The 22,855-nt window shown below is 30.3% G+C and overlaps 2 protein-coding genes and 1 pseudogene across 16 annotated transcripts; 2 read left to right on the plus strand and 1 right to left on the minus strand.

Annotated features, from left to right (window-relative positions):
- The first annotated feature begins 4,732 nt into the window (after positions 1–4,732).
- On the plus strand, positions 4,733–6,118 carry LOC137822513 (purine permease 1). The gene is made up of 2 exons (XM_068627410.2): positions 4,733–5,549; positions 5,622–6,118. The coding sequence occupies exons 1-2, from the start codon at positions 4,818–4,820 to the stop codon at positions 5,988–5,990; spliced, it is 1,101 nt and encodes a 366-aa protein (XP_068483511.1). The 5' UTR covers positions 4,733–4,817; the 3' UTR covers positions 5,991–6,118.
- Positions 6,119–13,161: 7,043 nt separating this feature from the next.
- On the plus strand, positions 13,162–22,090 carry LOC137821455 (Tetratricopeptide repeat (TPR)-like superfamily protein). 14 transcript variants are annotated; one of them, XR_011082809.2, is made up of 6 exons: positions 13,183–13,351; positions 13,429–13,642; positions 14,694–15,935; positions 16,019–16,070; positions 17,948–18,156; positions 21,660–22,090. XR_011082809.2 is itself a non-coding variant. In XM_068626061.2 (5 exons), the coding sequence occupies exons 1-4, from the start codon at positions 13,317–13,319 to the stop codon at positions 16,044–16,046; spliced, it is 1,515 nt and encodes a 504-aa protein (XP_068482162.1). In that variant the 5' UTR covers positions 13,183–13,316; the 3' UTR covers positions 16,047–16,070; positions 17,948–18,303. The 14 variants fall into 14 exon arrangements, 3 of the variants coding, with proteins under 3 accessions (XP_068482164.1, XP_068482162.1, XP_068482165.1); XR_011082802.2 differs by lacking the exon at positions 21,660–22,090 and adding an exon at positions 18,448–19,450 and having other exon boundaries at positions 14,694–15,931; positions 16,019–16,118; XR_011082803.2 differs by lacking the exon at positions 21,660–22,090 and adding an exon at positions 18,448–19,450 and having other exon boundaries at positions 14,694–15,931.
- Positions 18,227–19,182, minus strand: LOC137821457 (glutathione transferase GST 23-like; annotated as a pseudogene). The gene is made up of 2 exons (XR_016515787.1): positions 18,885–19,182; positions 18,227–18,807 (listed from the first exon to the last, which is right to left on the minus strand). The product of XR_016515787.1 is annotated as a glutathione transferase GST 23-like (transcript).
- Positions 22,091–22,855: the final 765 nt, after the last annotated feature.

Below are 22,855 nucleotides of genomic sequence, written 5' to 3' on the forward strand. Positions count from 1 at the left end.
TAAAAAATATAAAATATTTAAGATTTTGAAAATCCTAAATAAATATAAATTCTATATTATTTATTGTTCTACTGAAATAAATAAAATTCTTAAATTATTTAAAATATTAAGTATATATAAAACATAAAGTATTTAATGTCTTACTCCAATACAATTTTAAAATAAATATATATATATATATATATATATATATATATATATATATAAAATCTTAAATAAATACAAATTCTAAATTATTTAATGTCCTATTTAAATAAAAAATTGAAATATATACTTTTTAAATTATTCAAAAATACATAAATTCTAAATTATTTTTTGTCTTACTCAATTAAAAATCTAAAATAAATTAAATTCTAAGTTTTTTTATATCCTAAATAAATACAAATGCTAAGTTATGTATTTTCTATTTAATAAATAATATAAAACAAATAAATTTCACAGTTTTCAAAATTTTAAATAAATATAAATTCTAAATTATTTAATCTTCTACTTAAATAAAAATATAAAATGAATAAAATTTTAAATTATTTTAAATATTTAGTAAATACAAATGCTAAATTATTTAATGTTGTACTTAAATTAAAATGTGAAATAAATAAAGCTCTTAAATTTTAGAAAATCTCATTTAAATATGAATCATGAATTATTTAATGTTTTACTTAACTAATATTTGAAATAAAAAAAATTCTTAGATGATTCAAAATTATAATTAATTACATATCCTAAATTATTTAATGTCATAGTTTAATAAAAATTTGAAAAAAAATACAAGGTTTAATAACTATTTTGATTGGAAAAAGTTTTTTAAAATTGTAATTTAATTTCAAATTTTTTTAAAAAATTAATTTCATCTAACAGTTTTTAAAGATAATTCAATGATCACAACAAATACGTAAAATTGATAAAAAATACTTTAAAAAAATTCATGTAATTGCATTCAAACACAAAGGAAATTGCATCGAACTTTTTAAAAAAACTTTGAAATCATATTGAATTTTTTGAAACAATTGACGACAAAATTGCACTTTTCTAAAATATTGGGACAAAATGGGTAGTACACCTAAAGAAAAATCCTAAATTATTTAATCAACTATTTCAATAAAAATTATTAAGTTGTTTAATATCCTATTATAATAAAATAAATTAAAACATATATAATTCTAATTCTTCTTTAGGACGAGTTTAACACTTATTCGGAATGAGATAGCAAATTGAGTCCATGTCACTTTTGCGAGGTGAGCTAAATTGGGGAACGGATCAATTTGTATTGTCACCCTAGCTCAAACATATGTTTTTCCATTTTCATGTTTATATCATGATTTCTTGTATTATTAAAAATGTATTGACTTATTTTTTTTTAATGTGGTTAACATTAAAAACAACGAACTTACAACAAAATATTATTATTTACCATGTTTAATTGCATTTATCATTTTTTTAAAAAAAAAATTGTGAATTTCATATTTATTAATTTCAATTATACTTTTTACATTTACTTTTTATTTCTTTTAACTATTTTAAATTCTTAATAATTAGAGGACTTATATTTGTGTTTTGTAATACCAAATTTAACATAATACAAAAATAATTAAAAATAATAATTTTTATAGTATTATAATTTAAAATTGAGACTTTTTTGAACTCCTTGCACGGGTCACTTACTAATAATCGTTACAAAAGAAGAAGCCAAGGAAAATGCTATAGAGGAAGAAAAAGAAAGAAAAAAATATTGCCTTTAGACATTCTAGAAGGTATTATATACATTTTTTAAAGTTTGTTCCGCAATGAATTTAATGTGCAACTCTTAAATAAAAAGGAAGCACCTCTCTCATTTTAGATTTTGGACGGCAGTAATTCTTTTTTACTATAATACAATTTTGAGATTTTTTTTTCAACTCATATATGTTTTTTTTTCATCATAAATATGAAAATTCTTTTATGAAAAAATTACTTTTGAAAATAAACTTCATGATTATATAATTTTATAATTTGAAAGTAAACCTAAACCAACTTCTACTTGACTTTAAGTAAACCTAACATCTATCATATTAATTGAGACTCAATCAGACTTAAATTTTGTCCAACTTCACATTTTCTATGTTTGAACCCATTTTATTAATGTGGCTCCAACTCGACCTAACATAGACTCAATTCGGCCTGACTTAACCTAAACTTGATCAAACCTGGGTCCATCTCAACCCAACTTGACATGGTGTTAGTCTTCTCTAAGCACAACCCAACTTTGCTTGCCTTTGATTTAGATTTTGACTGAGTAAATGTTTTTAATATGTATACTGATTTTTTAAAGTCATTTTTCACTTTTATTTTTAAGTAAGATTTTTTACTTTAGAAAAGATTCATGGGTTAACCTTAACCTATGAGAATTTTGTTGTCATTTGACCCTGTAAGTTTTTCTGTGTTTCTTTCTGCACCCTTATATTTTTTGGAATACACACAAATTATCCTTGGGCTTTTATTTGAAAGCACAACTTCCATGTTCATGAATACCTTTTCCGGAACATATTTTTTACTCCAGAATGATAAATCTGGAATTCAAAAACTTGTGTTTTAGAAAGGGTATTTCATACTGTGTTTTTCCTCTTCCGAATTTCCTATTCAACTATGAGATATTTTTTCCATTCACATATACATACAATGAGAACAATTCTCAGCCCAAAGTTTAAAGAGGAAAAGAAAAATGTTTAGAATCCTATGAAATAAGAAGAATAGAAGAGCTAATTCAGGTGGTAACATACAAGAGTGATGAAGTAAAATCCAATTATGGTGAAATAACAGGACAACATTATGAAAAAAGTCATGAAAAAGTCAAAGCAGTGGCCCAGTGAGTATGCATCTGGACTCAATGTTTGCTCTCCATTTCCATTATATAAATCTTGTTGAGACCCACATCTCTACCTTTACCATCTTGTATGTATTCATGAAGATGTGAATCAAGCATAAGGAAATGAAAGTGCAGAATTGGAAGTCTTCACTAAATGATAACCTTCGAGGCTTTTCATTTTCCCACAAATTATGGATTATCTGATAAAGATCTCACATCAACTAGAGATGAGGACAATTTATTGTGCAAACCTCATCCTCATGAACCAATTTTATGGAGTTGAGTTAGACTTAAAGTCAACTTCGTAACATTATCGATTTTTTTCAAAGAAAAAAAAATGCATCTTACATTTCTTCTTCCACGAACAACACTTCCCAAACCATCCAATGCAACTGAAATGCACACAAGTTTGTCTACGTCCACTAAGAGCCCACAAATTCACCAAAATTGCAAGGATTCCTCATCACCACTTGTTGTGAACAATGTCAACAAAACTTGCAAAGAAGAAGGAGGGACGTCCTGTGCTGCACCAGGGTTTTTAAAACATCCCAGGATGAAATGCCAAAAATATCCTTGCAACTTTGATTTCAAAGAGAGCACTGTGTAGTTTGGTTTTTGGTAGTGCTTCATTTTAATGGAGGTGGAGACAAAGGTGAGCTCCAACAGTGTAATTTCATCTATATTAAACAGCGAAGGTTGGAAATTGATACAGTGGATAAAGCAAAAGAGCCACCTTTTGACTTTATGAGTTTTTTATGTTGTGGAGAAAGCAAAACCCACCTTTTACTCTCTGTTTTTTTGGGCTTCGCTCCATGTGTGTCAGGATTAAAGACAATAAAAGTGTGTCCAAGGTCAGAAAAGATATATATAAACATTTAAAAATCAGAAAACTCTTGGAATTTTGACTGCATTACACTTTTGGTATAAATTACCTTTTCAATCTAAAAAATATTATTCACACTTTGTGTATAAAATTCACTTTCCATTTCTCTATCATAAAAGTTAATAAATTTATCGTAGGGAAATTTTATATGATAAAAGTCAATATACCTAATTTATTTTCTCCAATTCAAAATGTCCTTTAGATGTTCTCCGGTTTTGCGAGAGCGAAGGGATGAGAAACAAACAAACACATAATTGCATCGTCTCTGTCGTCTGATCCACACTGAAATAAAAAATTATACATGTCGATCATATCTCCTATATAAACCCTTCGTCCCTTCTTATTGTCACTTTCTGTGTCTCCACCGTTACAACAGCTGTAATCAAACACTTAATCTGTTGCTCCTTGCCAAACAATAACTCAACTAATGCACATTTTCTTTTCATTTAAACTCAATTCACTTTTTCGATTACTAATTTATTAACCATTAAATATCTCTATACATAACAAACACTATTAATATATATATATAATACATTTTTAATTTTGTATATAATACATACTCTATTATCAACTAATATTCTTTTAGAGACAAAAAAAATATTCTCTAATGCTAGATGGATGACTAATCAGGATTACTTATCCAATTCTTATCTCGCGAACAAATACAGTGCAAGGAGTTGTACCTACACGTCAAAAAAGCAAAAAAGAAAAACTGAGGAATATTTAACAAAAAGTACTTATTATAATAAACGAAAAAGTTTTCTTTTCACACTTAGGAAAAACTACTCCCACTTAGCAAACAACTTTAATAATATAATAATATATATTATGATTTTATATTAAAAAAATAAATGAATTTTCCATGGTGTAAGAATATGATCATCACTTTTAATTTTTTTAATAACTATAACTCATTTTTTTATTTAGCAATTTGATTTATATTGTTTTAAATAACTTAATGTCAAATCAAAAGAGTTAGCATTGTTTAATATAACAACCCTATCGGTGAGCATCGACATATGTAACATTGGAGAAGTTCTATCATTTACAACAGTAGAGAAGAACAAGAAGAAATAGAACTGCAGAGAGATGGCCGAAGGAAGCGAAGGAGAGAAAAACAGAACCATGAAACGGCTTCTTCTCATTATAAATTGTCTCTTGCTCGCCGTCGGAACCACCGGCGGCCCCCTCGTAATGCGTCTCTACTTCCTCCGTGGCGGCAACCGCGTCTGGCTTTCCTGCTTCCTCGAGACAGCCGGCTTCCCGTTAATGGTACCCCCCCTCATCCTCTCCTACCTCCGCCGCCGCCGCGGTGCGGTGGCGGCGGGAACCGCCAAACCCAGGCTGGTCTCGATGAACATCCCTCTCCTCGCGGCCTCCGCCTTCATCGGAGTCCTCACCGGCCTCGACGACTACCTCTACGCCTACGGCGTAGCGCGCCTCCCCGTGTCCACGTCAGCCCTCATAATCGCCACACAGCTCGGCTTCACCGCGTTCTTCGCGTTCCTACTGGTGCGCCAGAAGTTCACCTCGTACTCCGTGAACGCCGTGGTTTTGCTGACAATCGGCGCCGTGGTGCTGGCGCTCCACGCCAGCGGAGACCGCCCCCACGGCGAGTCGGTGAAGGCCTACGTGATGGGGTTCGTGATGACAGTAATCGCTGCAGCATTGTACGGGTTCGTGTTACCGCTGGTGGAGTTGGTGTACAAAAAATGCAAACAACCTATTACCTATTCTCTAGTGATGGAGATTCAGTTCGTGTTGTGCTTCTCCGCCACCCTCTTTTGCGGCATCGGCATGATTGTTAACAACGACTTTAAGGTAGTTAAGAATATTTGAGTGAGAAAAATAGAGTTATAATTTGGTTATTAAATTATTGTGAATTTGTGACAGGCGATTCCGATTGAAGCTAAAAAGTTCAAGCACGGCGAAGTTAATTACTACACTGTGCTGGTGGCGAGTGCAATTTTATGGCAAGCTTTTTTCTTGGGAGCTATTGGGGTTATTTTCTGTGCCTCGTCTTTGCTATCTGGTATTTTGATTGCGGTGTTGCTGCCCGTAACGGAAGTGTTGGCGGTTATTTTATACCGAGAGAAGTTTAAGGCGGAGAAGGGTGTTTCTCTGTTGCTGTCGCTCTGGGGCATGGTGTCTTACTTCTATGGGGAGATTAAACATGATAAGAAAATGAAGAAAAGGAAGAGCAGTGACATAGAAGCAACAGAGATGCCTCGTACTCCTGAACTGGGAATTATTGAAAGATGAGAACTGTGAGGAAACGAGGGAGAGCACGATGGTATAGATTCTTCACTGTGTCGGTTGTGGTTTCTCTCATAAAAGTGTGGTCACAAAAGAAGTCAATATTAAATAAGAATCTTATCATTGTGCGACCACCCTTCAGTGTCCTACATCCATTTTATTCCTGTTCAAATGTTTTCTACAAGTTTCATTCAACTCAATTAGGCGTCATGTTGTTTTGTTTTGGTTGATAGAAATAGTATACGATTTCTTATTATAATAATATATTTTAATATATTAATTTTGAAAAAAAAAATCGTATATGCGAAATATGATTTCAATTTAAAAATCTTATTTCACAAATACATTGTAAATATTATAATGTATTATAATATGTAATAATATATCAACTTTTAAAACAATATATAATAATTTTAATATACATTTTTAATATTTAAAATAAAACTAAAAATAATAGAAAATTAGATAAATTTAATTTACTATTATAATTTTTTTTTTATATAATTAAATAAATTTAGGTTTTTATAAAATACTTTTTTAACTAAATAAGTTTTCAGAAAATATTTTTTATTATATATAATTAAAGAATGACTGAATTTTTATTATATAATTAAATATAATTTTTTTGTTTTTAATATATTAAAATTATTTTGAATTTTTTAGACATTAAAGACACTCGTTTCCAAGGAAGAGCACTTATCAAGTTTCACAAATTCTCCAATTGGTGCATGCTCACATTTGTGGACTAATCAAACTCATCTCTACTAGTAAGAAACAGTATTTGATTACCTTCACTCATGACTTTAGTAGAAAAATATGGGTTTATTTTTTAATACAGAAATCAAAAAGCATTTGTTGTTTTTAAAAACTTTAAGACTCATGTTGAGAAGGAAACAAACTCGTTTATTAGAGCCTTACATATTGATCGAGGACGAGAGTTTATTAGAACCAATTTTTGTGATGTAAATGGTATACGAAGACAATGGACAACCGCATACACATCATAAAAGAGAGTTGTGGAACGAAAAAATAGAACTATTATGAATATGGTTCGTAGTATGATCTCCAAAAAGAAACTTTCAAAGAGTTTCTAACCTGAAATAGTCAATTGGACGGTTCATGTATTGAATCAAAGTCCAACATTGGCACTGAAAAAATAAGACTAAAAAAGAAGCTAGGAGTGGATTCAAGTCTTCATTTGATCATTTTAGAGTTTTTTTGGATGTATCTCTTGTGTTCATGTGCTTGACAGTAAAAGGCAAAGTATTAATTGTAAGTGTTTACGTTGATGATCTTATTTTTACTAGAAATGATTAATTGATGTTTATAGAGTTTAAAAAATTCAGGAGGCATGAGTTTGACATGACATATCTTGGTAAGATGAGGTATTTCTTTGGTCTTGAAGTTTTGCAAAGATATGATGATGTTTTTATTAGTCCAAAGAAGTGTGCATTGGAGGTGTTGAAACAGATTGGAATGGACAAAAGTAATAATTATGTTCATAATCCTATTGTCCCTTACTGCAATCAAACTTTCAAGGAATCTAGTAATACATGGTCGTAGTAAGCACATAAATGTGTGTTTCCATTTCCTTCAAGAGCTCGTAAAGGCTGATATCATAAAGTTGGTGCATTGTAGCACACCTAAATAATTGGCTAATGTGATGACTAAACCACTAAAATTGGATGTTTTCTTGAAGCAATATAGATGTTAAGTTGTTTTAATGGTTTGTTACTACTGAATAAGAAAATTTATTTGATTGAGTCATACCATGTTATTAGGATTTGTTAGACTTATATTATTTGTACTGGTATGAACTGAACGGTCAATACCATGGCTCGGCTTCCACAACCGGGTCGAACGAACGACACACGCCCATGTGGGCCGACCGATATCTTCAGTTCAATTATCCTGAATCAAGGTCAGTAAAGCTAAATCATCAATAAGAATTAGGTAATACATCTAAGCACGATCTATCTCACTAATCTGACCCAACAAGGTAAGTCCATTAAAATAATATAAATAACGCAAATTTCAAGAAGTAGGTACATCATTTATTATTGTGCTTTGGCAATGAGTGTTGAATCCCCTTTTGCTGACTTGAGCGTCGAAGTGCCTTTTACAAGTATCACATTCGGTATTCTCTAGAAAATTGAGTGATCGAGCAACTAAGACCGAAGGAGTAGCGACAAACTTAGAAGAGGAAGTTGGAGCATCAACCAACCATCAAATAAGAAGGTGGAAGACGAAGCTCATCAATAGTTCTCTAGGTTTCATCTCCCTAGCAGTAACATTGTTATTTCTTATTTTCATTCTATTTTGTAAACTATATAATAGCTAAGTTTATTTTTCAATAAACAAATGAATTTTTCCCAAATTCCTTTTTATTCCATAATTTGTTCTGTTTTTAAGGGTCATCGTAAAGTTATAAGACGATGCGATTTAGTATTAGGAATTCATTTTGATCCAGGCAAAAGTTACAAATTTTCCAAATTGATTAATCAAATACAATAATAAAACAACATTATGAGTTTCACACGATATGACAATATTTGAGATTATTAGTTCTTGCTTTAAAAACTTTATCTGTTTTCTAACTGAGACAAGACAGAGGAATAATTATTAAATGGTCCAAGAAAAAAGTAAAGTCACTCTCTCCTTAGATTTTTCCATTAAGAATGATTATAAAAGGTACTCTTAATTTTTCTTTAGATTCTTATTTTCATCTGATTTTCTTTATACTGTTTTCATATGAGAATGCAAATTATTGAACTTAACAAGTAACGGGAAACTGATATCTCCAAAGCTTTTGGATCCATTATTTGTCTGTTGGTGACCGTTTGTTGGTTTCTAAAATTAGTTGTTCATCATGCTTCTAAGTGACTGTATTCGATTACTATATCTTGACCTAGTTTTAGTTATTCTAAAAAGGAAAAGAAAAAATAATTCAATTTTTCTATAATAAAAGAACCTATACAAAAGATAAATTGATCTTAATTGTAGAAAAGTCTAATTGATCTTAATTGCCCCTAGTACCTCACATTTTAATCATGCCACCTCACCATTCACAAAATGAAAAAAATAAAATTAACCATTAGAATCTAATTGAATTCCAACTAAACTATTAAAAAAACCATAAATAATTATTACAACATATCCTATAAATAGAAGACAGAAGCTACACATTGGACACAAGGAAAACATTGAGAGAGATAAAAGAGAAAAAAAAAAAACTAAAATATGTTTTAAATATACGTTCAGCACAACATTTAATAAAAAATACAAATTAGTTTAAATGTTTGAAATGAAATACAAGCACCGCATTAATAAACTAGGACAATATACACGTTAACCCTTGCATAAAATTATAACATTTTTAATTGATTGACAAAATTTATTAATATTTATTATTTATTATATTATTTTTTAGTTATTTGAAAGAATTTGTACTATAAATGTTATTTTATAATTATTAAATAAATTTGTGTGAAGTTTAGTTTAAAAAATTCAAATTAACTGAAAAAACCCTAGACTTTGCTAATACCATAAAAAAGAATTCTAAATAAGCACTTTTGTTGGATTTACATTCGATAGTATTTTAACCATCTCCATATTCTTCTATATTAAGTTTATTAATAGTGATGTTTAAGGCTTAAAAGTTTCACTCATTTATTTGTTTTAGTAAAGATGAAACTCTTCAATAAAAATTGTAGGAAGGAGTTCGAGAAGTTTTTTTGAAATACTAATTCGAGAATGATAAATTTTTTAATATCCCTTCATTGTTCAGTGGAAATTATTTACATATCTTTATTAAATATCTTGAATAAATATTATATATATATATAATATATCTGAAAAAAAAATCACATTCAATTTTTTAATTAAGTAATAAATATCTTTTTAATATTAAAGGAGATACAGTTAGCTTGTTTTATTTTGCTTGTAGTTGTTTTGTAATTATAACATGAAAACAATTAACACGACATTTTTTGACATAAATAATAATAATATCTTTGTTTTTTTAATTTAAGATTTTAAATTTTATCTTTCGGGAAAACACGTATTCTTGTATTTTTAAACTCTAATTTCAAACAACATTTGTAAATATAGTACCTTTGTGATAGTGTAAATAACATTTTTCTTGTTTTCAAATATAAATACAATTTAACTACTTTTATTTTTGTTCCTACTAGGGAGATGGACCTAGAGAACTATTGAAGTCTTCTTCTTCTTCCTTTGGTCGGTGGGTGATAAGCTGAGATTTCTCTCGTCCTCCTGCTTCTCCTTCGACACTCGGTCTCGGGTGAACACCGGATGGTGGGGGTACCTGCAAAAGTACTCCGACGCTCAAGTCAGTAAAGCGGGCGGTCAACTCTCAGGTAGGTGAACAGTAATAAATGACATACCTTATTCATTGGGATGCGTGCTATTTATATTATTCTCATGGGCCTACCTTGTTGGGTCCGTTTATCGGAGTGGATATCGCTTAGACTTGTATTACCTAATTCTTAATGACGGATTAACTTCACTGACCTTGGTTTGAGCATTAACGGTAATATGGGTCGGTCGTCGGCCGGGATTCCATGGTCTCGGTCGTCTCGGCCAAGTCTCTAAGGTCTCGGTCAGGTTTTCCTGGTCACGATCGAGTAGGCCGTCGGCCTCGGCCTCTCGGCCAAGTCTATTAGGTCTCGGCCAAGGTTCTCTGGTTTCGGTCGGGTAGATCAGGTCTCGGGCAGTCAAGTGGGTCTCGATCAGGGAGACGAGGGGTCGGTCTTGCCCATACCGGTACAATTTTTTTTTATTATATTCTCTTAAATATTATAATTTTAATTATATTTAATCTTTGTTTATTTTTTATTTTTTTTTTATAGCAAAACTTTTTTTTCTTATATATATACGAAGGTAGTAATAACGTCACGGTCCGTTTCCTTTTTGTCTCATTCGGTTTCTCAAAAATGATAATAGGTAAAACAATCTCTAACTAGTTTTATTTCATTATGTACTTTTTCTCTTAATATATTATAATTTTAATTAATGTTTGACTTTGGTTATTATTTTTTATGGTAAGGACATTTAGGAAGAATATTAAGAAGTTAATAAAGGGATGCTAACTATTTTCTTAACATGTTATTTTGGATGAAGTTAATTTCTTTTTTCTGATATAAAAATGAAGGTACCGTTATTTTTTACACTTAGGTTGTTGCTGGTGATAACAATTTTAAACTCTCTTACTATACTAAATGCAAATATTTGTCTTATTATTGCTTATGATAACAAATTTAAACTCTTTCACTATACTAAATGCTCAATTTTGTCTTATTGTATTCTACTAATCTCTTCAAGTTTTGGGGTGATATATATTTGAGTAAATTTCCCAAATACCTCCTAAAGTTTCTTCCAATTATATTCAGTATTCTTTTTAACATCTCCATTGTTTTAAAAATATTAAATTGTTTATTTTTTTATATTATATATATATATATATATAATCGAGATCTTGTGAGTAAATCTATAGCCAGTCCACATATTGATATATTATAATTATTAGTATTTTTATTATGATTACTATTATTAATCTTATTAATAATAATGATAATAATATTAATATTATTACTAATATTGTTAATAATAACAAATAATAATATTAATAAAAATAATATAAAAAAATTATATGTATATAATAATGAGTAAGTAACTCAAAATAACTAAATTTCTACTCATGCAAATCTTCACTCCAGCCTCTTCAAAATAAGTTATATGAGACAATTCCCTTACGGAATGAGTAAAACTTAAAAAAGTCTAAATTTAGGATCTAATTGAAATAACTTTCCTTACTTTAATTTATCTTATAAATGAAATGAAATGTTAAAGCATAACACCACATCAGCTTCTTAACCAAACCAAGATTTTAACCTTAGTAAAGAAAACATTTTTCTGAAGCCTATTTTCTAACTAAACCATGCATGTTCTCAACTTGAGAAAAGAAAAAGAGAATGAGAAAGAAAGTGTATACTCACTTTTAGAACCAAAGGAGAGAATAAATTATTACTCTCTCGAAAAAAATGCGTGTGTTGATAAGTTGACTAATTTTTGATTTATTCATAGAATTTTTTTTCCATCGGTATAATAGACTACCATTTAGTTTGTTTTTATAATTTTTTATGAATATATATAGTCTACTTATGTTTTGTTAACATATGAGTTTTGGTACAGTTCTTTCATATTTTTGTATTTTTTTTTTAATAATATTTCTTTTATGTGATGACAGATGATTGTTATTACTTGAGACGTTCAACATAGCTGAGATGTCAAGTTGTATAATGATACTTGACATAAAATTTTTTATTTTAAAAAAAATGTTTTTAATGACCAATATTTCTAAATTTACTCCCCTATCTTTTGTTTTAACAACTCATAATCTAAAAACTATTCATTATCCACATCACCCATTCAAAACAATTACACCATATTAAATATATTATTGAATAGGTTCAAGTTTAATATAGATAATTTAGTTATTACTGGTAAATAACACACTCCTATTTACATTAAAACAAGTCCTTGTAAAAGGAATAACTAGAGGTGTTTATAATCAAAGAAATCAAAAATTAAAAGATACAAAAATCAATCAAAATAGTTTTTTTAAAGTTTTATATCTATTATTTCTCAATTAAATGATGTACTTCAAATTTCAGAAAATTAAGAATAAAATTATTTATTATATTTAAATATAATTTAAAATAATAAATATAAGATTTTTTACATAAGTATATTTCATTTTTTTATTGGATTTTATTTTAATTATAGGATATATTTATATTTACATATCACAATCGACTTATCTACTTTATAGAGTTAAGAGTTCTCTATTTTTAAAGATATTTATAAAAATATATTCAAAGTGTCATTAACTTCCATTTTTAAATTTTTAAACTATTGAAGAGTACTGTGTATATGGTTAAAAAAATATAGCTATATTTTGTATTTTAATTTTTAGATATAAATAAAGTAATCAATATATAAAAAAATAAAATTATTAATATGATAATAATCATAAAAATATTTACAAGATGTTTATTTATTCTGTAATTTTTTTTAAAAAAATTAACTTTGGTGAAAAGACAGTTTTAACAATGAAATTTGTTAAAATAAATCTATCCTCAGCAAAAAAATGATTAGTTTGGTTTGATTTTTTATTAATTTGAAAGGAAAAGGAAAACGAACACCCAAACTTCTGCCTTGTGTGGTTTTATGCATTCGTGGCAAACAAATTGATTCCGATCGTCCATTCCAACTTGAACAAATCAGCACCGTCCGTTCATCGGCCCCGAGATGGCGAACCGCTCCCTCTCCGCCGGAATCAGACGGTACGCCCAACTCCTTCTTCTCTCTCCGCTTCCTCATTACCATCAAGCTTCTTAACTCGGAAAATTTCACTGCATAGTTTTGTGTTCGGCGCGAAAACTCTTTGCAGCACCGTTACTTCTCGCGCTTCGGCGTTGCACGTGCCGTTCTTGCGCAAGCTCAAATCCCCGAAGCAGAATCCATTGTTGGTGCTTCAAAATTGGGTGGACGAAGGCAACGATGTTTCACCCTCCCAGCTCAGAAGCATTGCCAGAACCCTCGTCAGATCGAAACGCTACCACCACGCCCTCGAGGTTCCATTTTCTTCTGCCATCTATTATACTCTAAGTAGTCAATTGCTTCCAATTTTGTTCTTTGATTTTGGCGCGCAATTTTGAGAATCTAAGTAGATTTAAATTAATCTACGTTTTAAAGTTTCCTGTAGTAATAGTGAAATAAGTATTCTTGTAAGTTATACAATAGGTTCACATAATGAAGAGAAGCAGGTTTGAGCAGCAGCAGATGGAAGACTTGGTTTTCGTCTAGTATAGCAAAACTCTTAAGAGAACAATTTGACATTCTTGATACTAAATGACATTGTTTATAGTTATTATGGTTGCAGAAATGGGTGGATATGGAGAAACTGATAAAGAGGAACTGGGTTTTTGTGAAAATACTTTTGACTTAGGAAGTTTTTGCTAACCTAGTTGGGGCAAGGGAGGGTACAACGTTTACTAAACAGCAAACAAAATTGAAAAAAGCAACTTCGAGGCAGTCAAGCTATAGCTGCAGGGGATATTATTGAAGATTGAGTGGAAAAAACGGCATATAATGTAGAAAGTGAAGAGAAATGAAAAGAAAGAGGATGAGATATGAGTATATTATTGATGATAGCAATAATATTTAAGAAAGCTCACAATATCTTGGAGATGATGAGTTTGATTGACAAATAAGGATAATTCTTGCTTATATTTGTTTTTTAGGTATCGAGACTTTGGCTCATGCCTTAGAGGCCTAAACTTATTTAGCAATTGATTTGGTGCTGTATTCTTTATTTGTTATGCCTTGTTGTATTGACTTATTGTTTTAGTTATGCCATAGACTAACTATGATTGTGCATGTAGTATAAATCATTTGCACTAAGTTTGACATTGACTGCTCTGCAATACACTACCATTAGTGCTTTTAGGCCTGCCACTTTGCCCTACTTTCAAGGATTTACTATGTAAGGCATTTCATACCTTACTGTTCCGGATAAGGCATTCTTTCTCTCTGTGGCAAGCATGTTATTGCAATGCAATTAGGTTTTGAGATAGTATAGTCAATTAGATAAGCAATTTAAATTTGTTAATTTTTCTTTTACAGTTATTTAAGTGGATAGAAAACCAGAAAAATTTCCATATGATCCCAGTTGATCATGCTATGAAATTGGAGTTAATCATTGAAAATTATGGTTTAATGGAAGCTGAAGAATATTTTATGAATTTACGTGACTCGGCTGCAAAGAAGGCTACCTGTCTCACCCTTCTACGTGGCTATGTAAGATATAGGGACACTTGTAAGGCTGAGGCTTTAATGGTGAAGCTCTATGAACTGGGGCTAGTGGTGAGCCCTCACCCTTTTAATGAGATGATGAAGCTGTATCTAGTGACATGTGAGTACAGGAAGGTACCCCTTGTTATCCAGCAAATGAAGCGGAATAAAGTACCCTGCAATGTGCTCTCCTACAATCTTTGGATGAATGCTTATAGTGAGGAAGAAGGATATGGGACTGCAGCAGTAGAGACAGTTTTTAGACAAATGCAAAATGACAAGAACGTTGAAGTGGGATGGAGCAGTCTTGCTACATTAGCCAATGTTTATAAGAAAGCAGGACAACCTAAGAAAGCCATTCTGGTTCTCAAAGATGCTGAAAAGAAACTATCTACCTGTAATCGTCTCGGTTACTTCTTCCTCATAACACTATATGCTTCTTTGAAGGAAAAGGAAGGAGTCTTACGGTTATGGGAAGCTAGTAAGGCAGTTGGTGAAAGAATCAGTTGTGCTAACTACATTTGCATACTAACATGCTTGGTGAAGCTTGGGGACATTCTACAAGCCAAGAGAATCTTCTTAGAATGGGAATCTAATTGTCAGAAGTATGATATCAGAGTCTCTAATGTTCTTTTGGGTGCATATGTGAGGAATGGATTAATGGAAGAAGCTGAATCATTACATCTCCACACATTGCAAAAGGGTGGTTGTCCAAACTATAAGACAATGGAAATTCTTGTAGAAGGATATGTTAATAGGCAAAAAATAGATGAGGCTATTATTGCAATGAAAAGAGCTTTGGCTATGATGAAAAATTGTCATTGGAGGCCACCACATGGACTTGTGTTAGCCATTGCAGAGTTTTTGGAGAAAGATGGGAATCTTGAATATGCCAACAATTATATTACAGATATCCATAATTTTGGTCTTGCTAATTTATCATTGTATAAAATATTACTAAGAATGCACCTTTATGCCAACAAACCACATTTCCATATCCTTAAAATGATGGATGAAGATAAGGTTGAGATGGATGATGAGGCACATTCCATTGTTAAAGCTTTCACTGTGTAGGTAACATCAGTTCCCTTGCGTTTTATTACAAGTTGTGCAGTTTTCCCTCCTTAGAATAATTCTTGTTTTGTGGATGTGTTCAGGCTGAAAAGTTCAGAGGTGAAGCAGTAACCTGGAAGTCAATTTCATTCTTGGGTAATTCTTTCCTTAGTAAACAAGTTCATCTTTTTCGTACCTAAGGAGGTAAGACCAGTTTTTAATCAGACAAAGAAACCATGTGTTGTGTTTGAAGATTAGCTGCTTACTAGATACCCCAACATCTTTAGTTATATATTTTTGTAAGTTCCATAAGTAGCAAGGTTTTTCGTAATTACATTGATGTTCAATTCCCTTAATTTTCGAACTTGTTGAAATATAGTTTGCTATATAGAACAGTAATTTCAGTATGGCATTGCCCAGGGACCATTTATTTATGCTTTCAAAAAGTGCCTTTCATAATGACTTTTTTTCAGCATTTATTGTGTTTTTTGAAAAGCACTAAAATAAATTATTTTTACTCTTTTAATAGTTAGATGTTTTTATTTTATTTCTTAAAACTTGTTTTTTTTTTAATTATAAACATTTTTTAATAAAAATATCTTTTTTTTTTTTTTTAAAGGAAATATGTCATGCAGAGACATCTAATCACAAACCATCATGTATGGTAATCTATTTAACTTCTATAATAATAGTGATGCACTAGCTATAGTCCAGATTGCAAAAAACCTTGTGCCTTTAACTAATCATTGATGCAGTGGCACTACTATTTAAAAGAAGGGAATAAAAACCTAAAATAGTGAATTTTTGAAAAACCAATTTGGAAAGAACCTCTTGAGACAGACTGTGACTGCCGTGAGTGGTCCCCGGGACTTCTATGATTGCTCAACCAATTATCCTCATTTTTACACCAACTTTTCTTCTTTCATAAACAGGTAGCTAAACTCTTATTTTTTTGGGATTTTACAAAGCTAGACTCTTCTTACTCATACATCTAGTCTAAGATTTAATCTAGGTTTATTATTCTTTAGTCTTCTTCATTTATTTGTTTGTATTGGGTTGATCTCTTTTACATGATTTATGGTTTGAAAATTGTGTTTAAATCTTGATTGATGAAGAGTACCTAATGGGTTTTGTATCTAGAAATAGAGCAAAACTTTAGTATTTTTTTGAAAAACCCTTATTCTTAATGCAAGTTGTATGGTTTAGCCATTCAAGAGATTTACAATTTAATTAATGAACTTATGCTTTCTCACGAAGGGATTGGGTTTGAGATATATTACAGGTTGATGTTAAAGTGAGCTGTAGACTTGTTAGAACTGGTTTACTGCACAAGGAAAGGGTTTGGTGAAATTAAACTCTTAAAACACTTTATTACCATGGTTGATTCGTGTTTTTGCTACTTGCCACGTGTTTTACAAAATACCTTTATAACCTTTACATCATCATATTAGCTTGTTAATTTATTTGTTTATTTAAATTCTTGCAAATCAATTGAAATCATATTTCTTATGGCTGTAGTTAGTGAATGGTTTGTTTAGCAAGTATCATGCGAGTCTCCATGGAGACTATCACTTATTCAATATTACATTGATAATTGGTGTGCTTGCCAATAATACTGGTTTTATAGGGTTTTACCGTATGATTGAAACGTTAATTTTTTATTATATGCCTACGGTATTAATAATTATAAGGCAAACAACCAAGATGTGCAACACCCATTGTTTTTATCTTACCATTCCAGATTGCACCAGCTGTATAAAGACACAAGGCCAGTCATGGTGTAGATATTTGTTTCTACCATTCTGTTGATCACTTTTATTTCTTGGGTAGCATGTTGAAGGTCAAACTGCAAACAACTATTAGAATTGACAATTTTGGTCTTTCAATTGTACAAAGTATTGCTTAGGATACACTTTTCTGCTGATGAACTGGCCTTCCCATCTCCATATTGTTTGAAAAGTGTTGTGCCGTCTAATCTTTTAGCATTTGACAGGGTTCATTTTAATGGAGTAATTCCCATTTGTTTTCTGTAGGGTACGTATGTCTTTTCTAGGAAAAATCCGATTCATGCATCGTGTATGTATGTACAATGTTTAGGTTAAAACAAGCGGAGCACGAGCACTAATGCGAATTGACAGATGCTGAAAGATTTTGTGGGATTTGAATCAGAATTCAGAAAAGCTTTTAGGTCCAAAATCAACGGAGAAGTTTCATCCATTTATCAATCAGTTACAGCATACTGGTAAATATCTTTCAACATGTTTACTGTATTTAAACGTAATGACAGCATTTTATAACATGCTCGTGTAAAAGTATATTAAGATGGTAATTGGCATTGTCATTTCAAACTACAATTACATGCGAGTAAAAACGATAATTTCCCTGGTAGTTTTCGGCTTTTCCAGCATGAGAGGTTGGCCATGAGCTCAGATACGTGTCTGTTTATATGACAATACACAATTTATATATCATACACACATATCAAACATTAACTAATCATCACATATTGCATGATATTGTTGGGGGTAAAAAGCCTTTTCAAGTGGATGAAGATGTCAAGCCCTGTGGGAAGGCCTTGTGGTTAAGCTGTTCATCACGAGGCGGCATGCATTTTTTGATAACAGGAAGCTCAAGAAATCATCAAACCAAGAATCAAGCTTATCCATGAACTCTTTATCAATCCGATTTATGACCACAATTTCCTCCACTATTGGTTCCCAGCATCCAAGCCAGCCTATGAGAATATCAGCGAAGCCTATTTTTTGACCTCCAAAGTTAGTGCTTTCCCCCTAATCCACCTTCAAGGGTCTTTAGATTCTCTCGAGCTTCTTGTGCTGCCTTCTGTTGTTCCTCCCCTCCTTTGGAAAAAAGGTGGCCTAACAGCTGGCACCCACTGAGAATAGTGAAAGTTGAATGTTAACAAGGGGGGGAAAAAGCACATGAAACATGCAGTGTTCTAAATTATAGTACCTTTTATCAACTTTTCTGGACCAGAATCGTGCTTGGCCGTTTCATAGTGATCATATGGAAGAAGAGGATTTTGCTTCCAGGTTTCATTAATATACTCAATAGTCACTAGTGATTCTGCCGGGGACTTACCGTCATGCACCAGAACCGGTGCCTTCCTATTGACTGGGTTATACTGCAGGAGCATGGCATTCTTGTTCCTGAGACCTTCTTACACATACTGGTACTGAAAAGCACACTTGACCCTGAGGGTAAATGGACAACCCCAGAACCCTAATAACGTCACTGATTCTTCTGCCATTTTTTCCTTCTTTTTAACTTACGAATTAAGATCCAAACACTTGCAGTACTCTCATTCTCGTGTGCCATTATTTTAGTTATTTATTGTCAACCAATCAATCAGAAGTAGCATATACTTGTTCATTTTAGGCTGTGTTTGAATTGGGGAGAGGATTTGATGGAGTGGATTTGGAGTGATTTGAGAGGAAAGTGTTAAGAAAGAGACCTTGTTTGGATTAAGGTATATTGTAGTGGATTTGTGAGGAAAGTTTATTGAAGTTTGTGAGTGATATGATGGTTGTAAAGAAATTTTTATTTTTTTTAAATATGTAAAATGTAAGTTTACAAATTTACCCTTTGTTTAATAAATATTTCATTAATAAAATATGAGATATTTTTACACAAATTTTAGTTAATTAAAATTTTATAAATATATATAAATAATATTTTCATAAAATCAAATCAAATAAAAATAAAAATTAATTTTTATTATTGTTAATATTATTATTTAATAATTTATTTTAATTATTATTAAGTATGTAATTTATATTTCTATTTTATTATTATTATTATTTTAGTTATTATTTAAAATTTTATTACTTTTTTATACATAGTTTTCTATTTTAAATTTTAAATATATTATTATTTCATAATTTTTATATGTGTATAAAAATAATAGTTAAGGATAGTTTTGACTTTTCATTGGTTTCCTCTTATAATACCTCGGGTGCTAATGAAACTATTTTAGTGAAATTTATCGCTTTTCTTCTCTAGGCACAACAGATAATTTTTGCCCTCATCCCGCAAATCATCGCTTTCCATTCTCTTCAAATCAGTGGAAGCAAATGAAACTTTTCCATGCTTTTCAATCCGAGTGAACAGTGTTCACTCGGATGCAAACCGAGCCTTAGGACTTTGTTTGGATTAGGGAGTGGAAATGAGGGAGTGAATTTGAGATGATTTAAATAGAAAATATAAAAAAAGTTAGGGTGTTTGGATTAAGGTAAAGAGAGGGGAAAGTGTAGGGAAAGTTTATAAAAGTTTGTGAGTGATGTGATGGATGAGATTGAAATTGTATTTTTTTTAATTGATAAAAATGTAACTTTACACATTTGCCCTTATATTTAAAAATTAATAAAAAAAATTATTTTTATTAATTATTTGTGAATTATATTTTTTTAAAATTAAAATTATTTTTTCGGCAATTGAAACATTATTTTCAATATTGTGTTCGAGCTAACTTCGGAAAATTATAAATTATATAAATTTTTGGGATCATATTTATGATTGATAAATATTATTGAGAACAAAGTTGTAATTGTGAATTATTTATTTTTCAATTATAGTTGTATGCAATTAAAAGATTATTTTCGAAATGGAACAAATTATTTCTGATAATGTGTTGGATGTATAATTCGTAGTATTTTAAAATATTTAGATATTTTGTATAGTTATAATTATTTTATAAATTAAAAATAATGTTTATAAAATTCTTTTACTTGATTTTAGAAAAAAATAAAATATTATATGTAGACTATGTATTTTAAAATATTTCAATATTCTGTAAACTTATAATTATTTTATAAATTCAGAATAATATTTATAAAATTATTTTACTTGATTTTAGAATAAATAAAATCTTATATGTAGACTATCTATAAAGTAATATTTTAAAATATTTAAATACTTGTAATTATTTTATAAATTCAAAATAAAATTTATAAAGTCTTTTAGTTGATTTAGGAAAAAAATAAATATTATACGTAGACTATCTATAATTATTTTAAACCTGTTCAAAATAATATTTATAAATTTTTTTACTTGATTTTAGAAAAAAATTAAATATTTAAATATTTTGTATACTTATAATTATTTTATAAATTTAAACTAATATTTATAAAAAAAATTACTTTATTTTTAGAAAAAAAAAATTATACATAAACTCTGCGTATTTTCAAATACAAGAAAAAAATTAAATATTAAAAAAAAAAAACTAACTAGCAGAAAACTCATTCAAAATTTCATTAATGCTCGTTAATATACTCATCAATGTGATTAAACTTGAAAAATCAAAAGGCAACAGCATACATCTATTAACATAAATAAAATAAATAACTAAACATTACAAAAAAAAATTTCTCAACATTTCATTCTCAGATTTTATTCTCCAAATTCTAAATCTATCTAAAATTTACCTCCAAAAACGTAGACAACAAAGATGCAGAACCACCAACGACCACTGTGAATTAGCCGTCCACCGAGCACCACCAGCGGAACCACCACCCACCACCAACAGCGAAACCGTCCAACGACCACCAAGAACCGCGCATATCCACCATGCACCTCCGACCGCTGCTAAGTACTCCCTCAACTCAAAACAAATAACTTACCTTTACTTCTCTTCCATATTTATCATCCCTCTCATTTATTCATCACCCACACACTTGAATTTATCCACCAAACAATGTAAGAATTCTTGTTTGTGTTGTGTTTATGCAGGGAATCTCATGCGTGAGAATGAGATGGCACGGGCATAGACAGTTATGGCACATAGGTTAGGTGAACGGATGGGTAATATGGTAAAATGAAAAAGTTTCTCTCCAAATCTTCTCATCTCATCAGGGAAGCCTTTTTCCCTTTCTTCACTTTTCTTCTCCCCCTAATCCCCGCTAACTCCCAGATACAAACATCAGATTTATTTCCTTTTCAATCCGGATGAACAGTAATCACCCGGATACAGAAGCTTCTGTTGATTTGAGAAGATAAAAAGTTATCACAACGAGGCCGAAATAAGTGCTCAAATAAATGAACTATCTAATAGTAAACGAAAGTAGATATTTGAAGAGAAAGATGACTAAGGGTCAAATCATTTAGGCTCTGTAACGGAATTGGAAAGCTCTTTTAACTCAAAGTGTCAACTCATTTTATTTACAACCTTCAATTTTTTTGTCTTAATACTCTCGTTAGCGTTTTTGTATTTTTTTTAAAGAAAACTCTTTCCCAAAACTAAAGTTGAACAACATTAATTATATTTTAGAAATGGGATAAATTTGTAAAGATTTTTAAAAGTAGTTTTTGAATTTAAGTTAGTTTTAAATTATTATAAAAATATTATTTTTAAATAAGTTATTATATAAAACCAGAGCCTTGTAGATTAGTTAAATTCAATGAAAATGCAAAGGAAAGTTTTACATGTAAACCTTTCAATTTTCTTATACCTTTCGAACAGCTAATAAAAAACTAATAGTTTTACTTTTCTAGTTGATTCATCCCAAAGTATTTTATGTTTTAGAATAAAAATGTAATTTTATTGGTGTTGGATATGTGTTGTGTAGAGAATGGAATGTTTGTTTGTGTATCATCACCCAATGCAAAATTGCCATTTGTGGTTTTATTTCTCTAATATGTATCACTGATCTTAGTGTCAACCTCAACTTGTAAGATATTTTAATTTGGAAAACTTTCACATTGCTCAATCTGTAATGTTTTGGGATTGTCAATCTGAAAAGTCAAGATAAATGTTTATGAAAAGGGAAGATAAATGTTTATGTAGGGTTCTGAAAAGTTTGCTCCCGAGAACTTTTCATATATTTTGGAAACTTTGTTTCAAAAAGTGTTTTGAAAATCTGGCTCCATAAAACTTAATTTGAAAGATTTCTAAAATAGATAATTTGGAAGTCACCATTTGAAATATA

The sequence above is a fragment of the Phaseolus vulgaris genome, chromosome 9, assembly GCF_051622355.1.
Source record: "Phaseolus vulgaris cultivar YP4 chromosome 9, ASM5162235v1, whole genome shotgun sequence".
Classification (NCBI taxonomy): domain Eukaryota; kingdom Viridiplantae; phylum Streptophyta; class Magnoliopsida; order Fabales; family Fabaceae; genus Phaseolus; species Phaseolus vulgaris.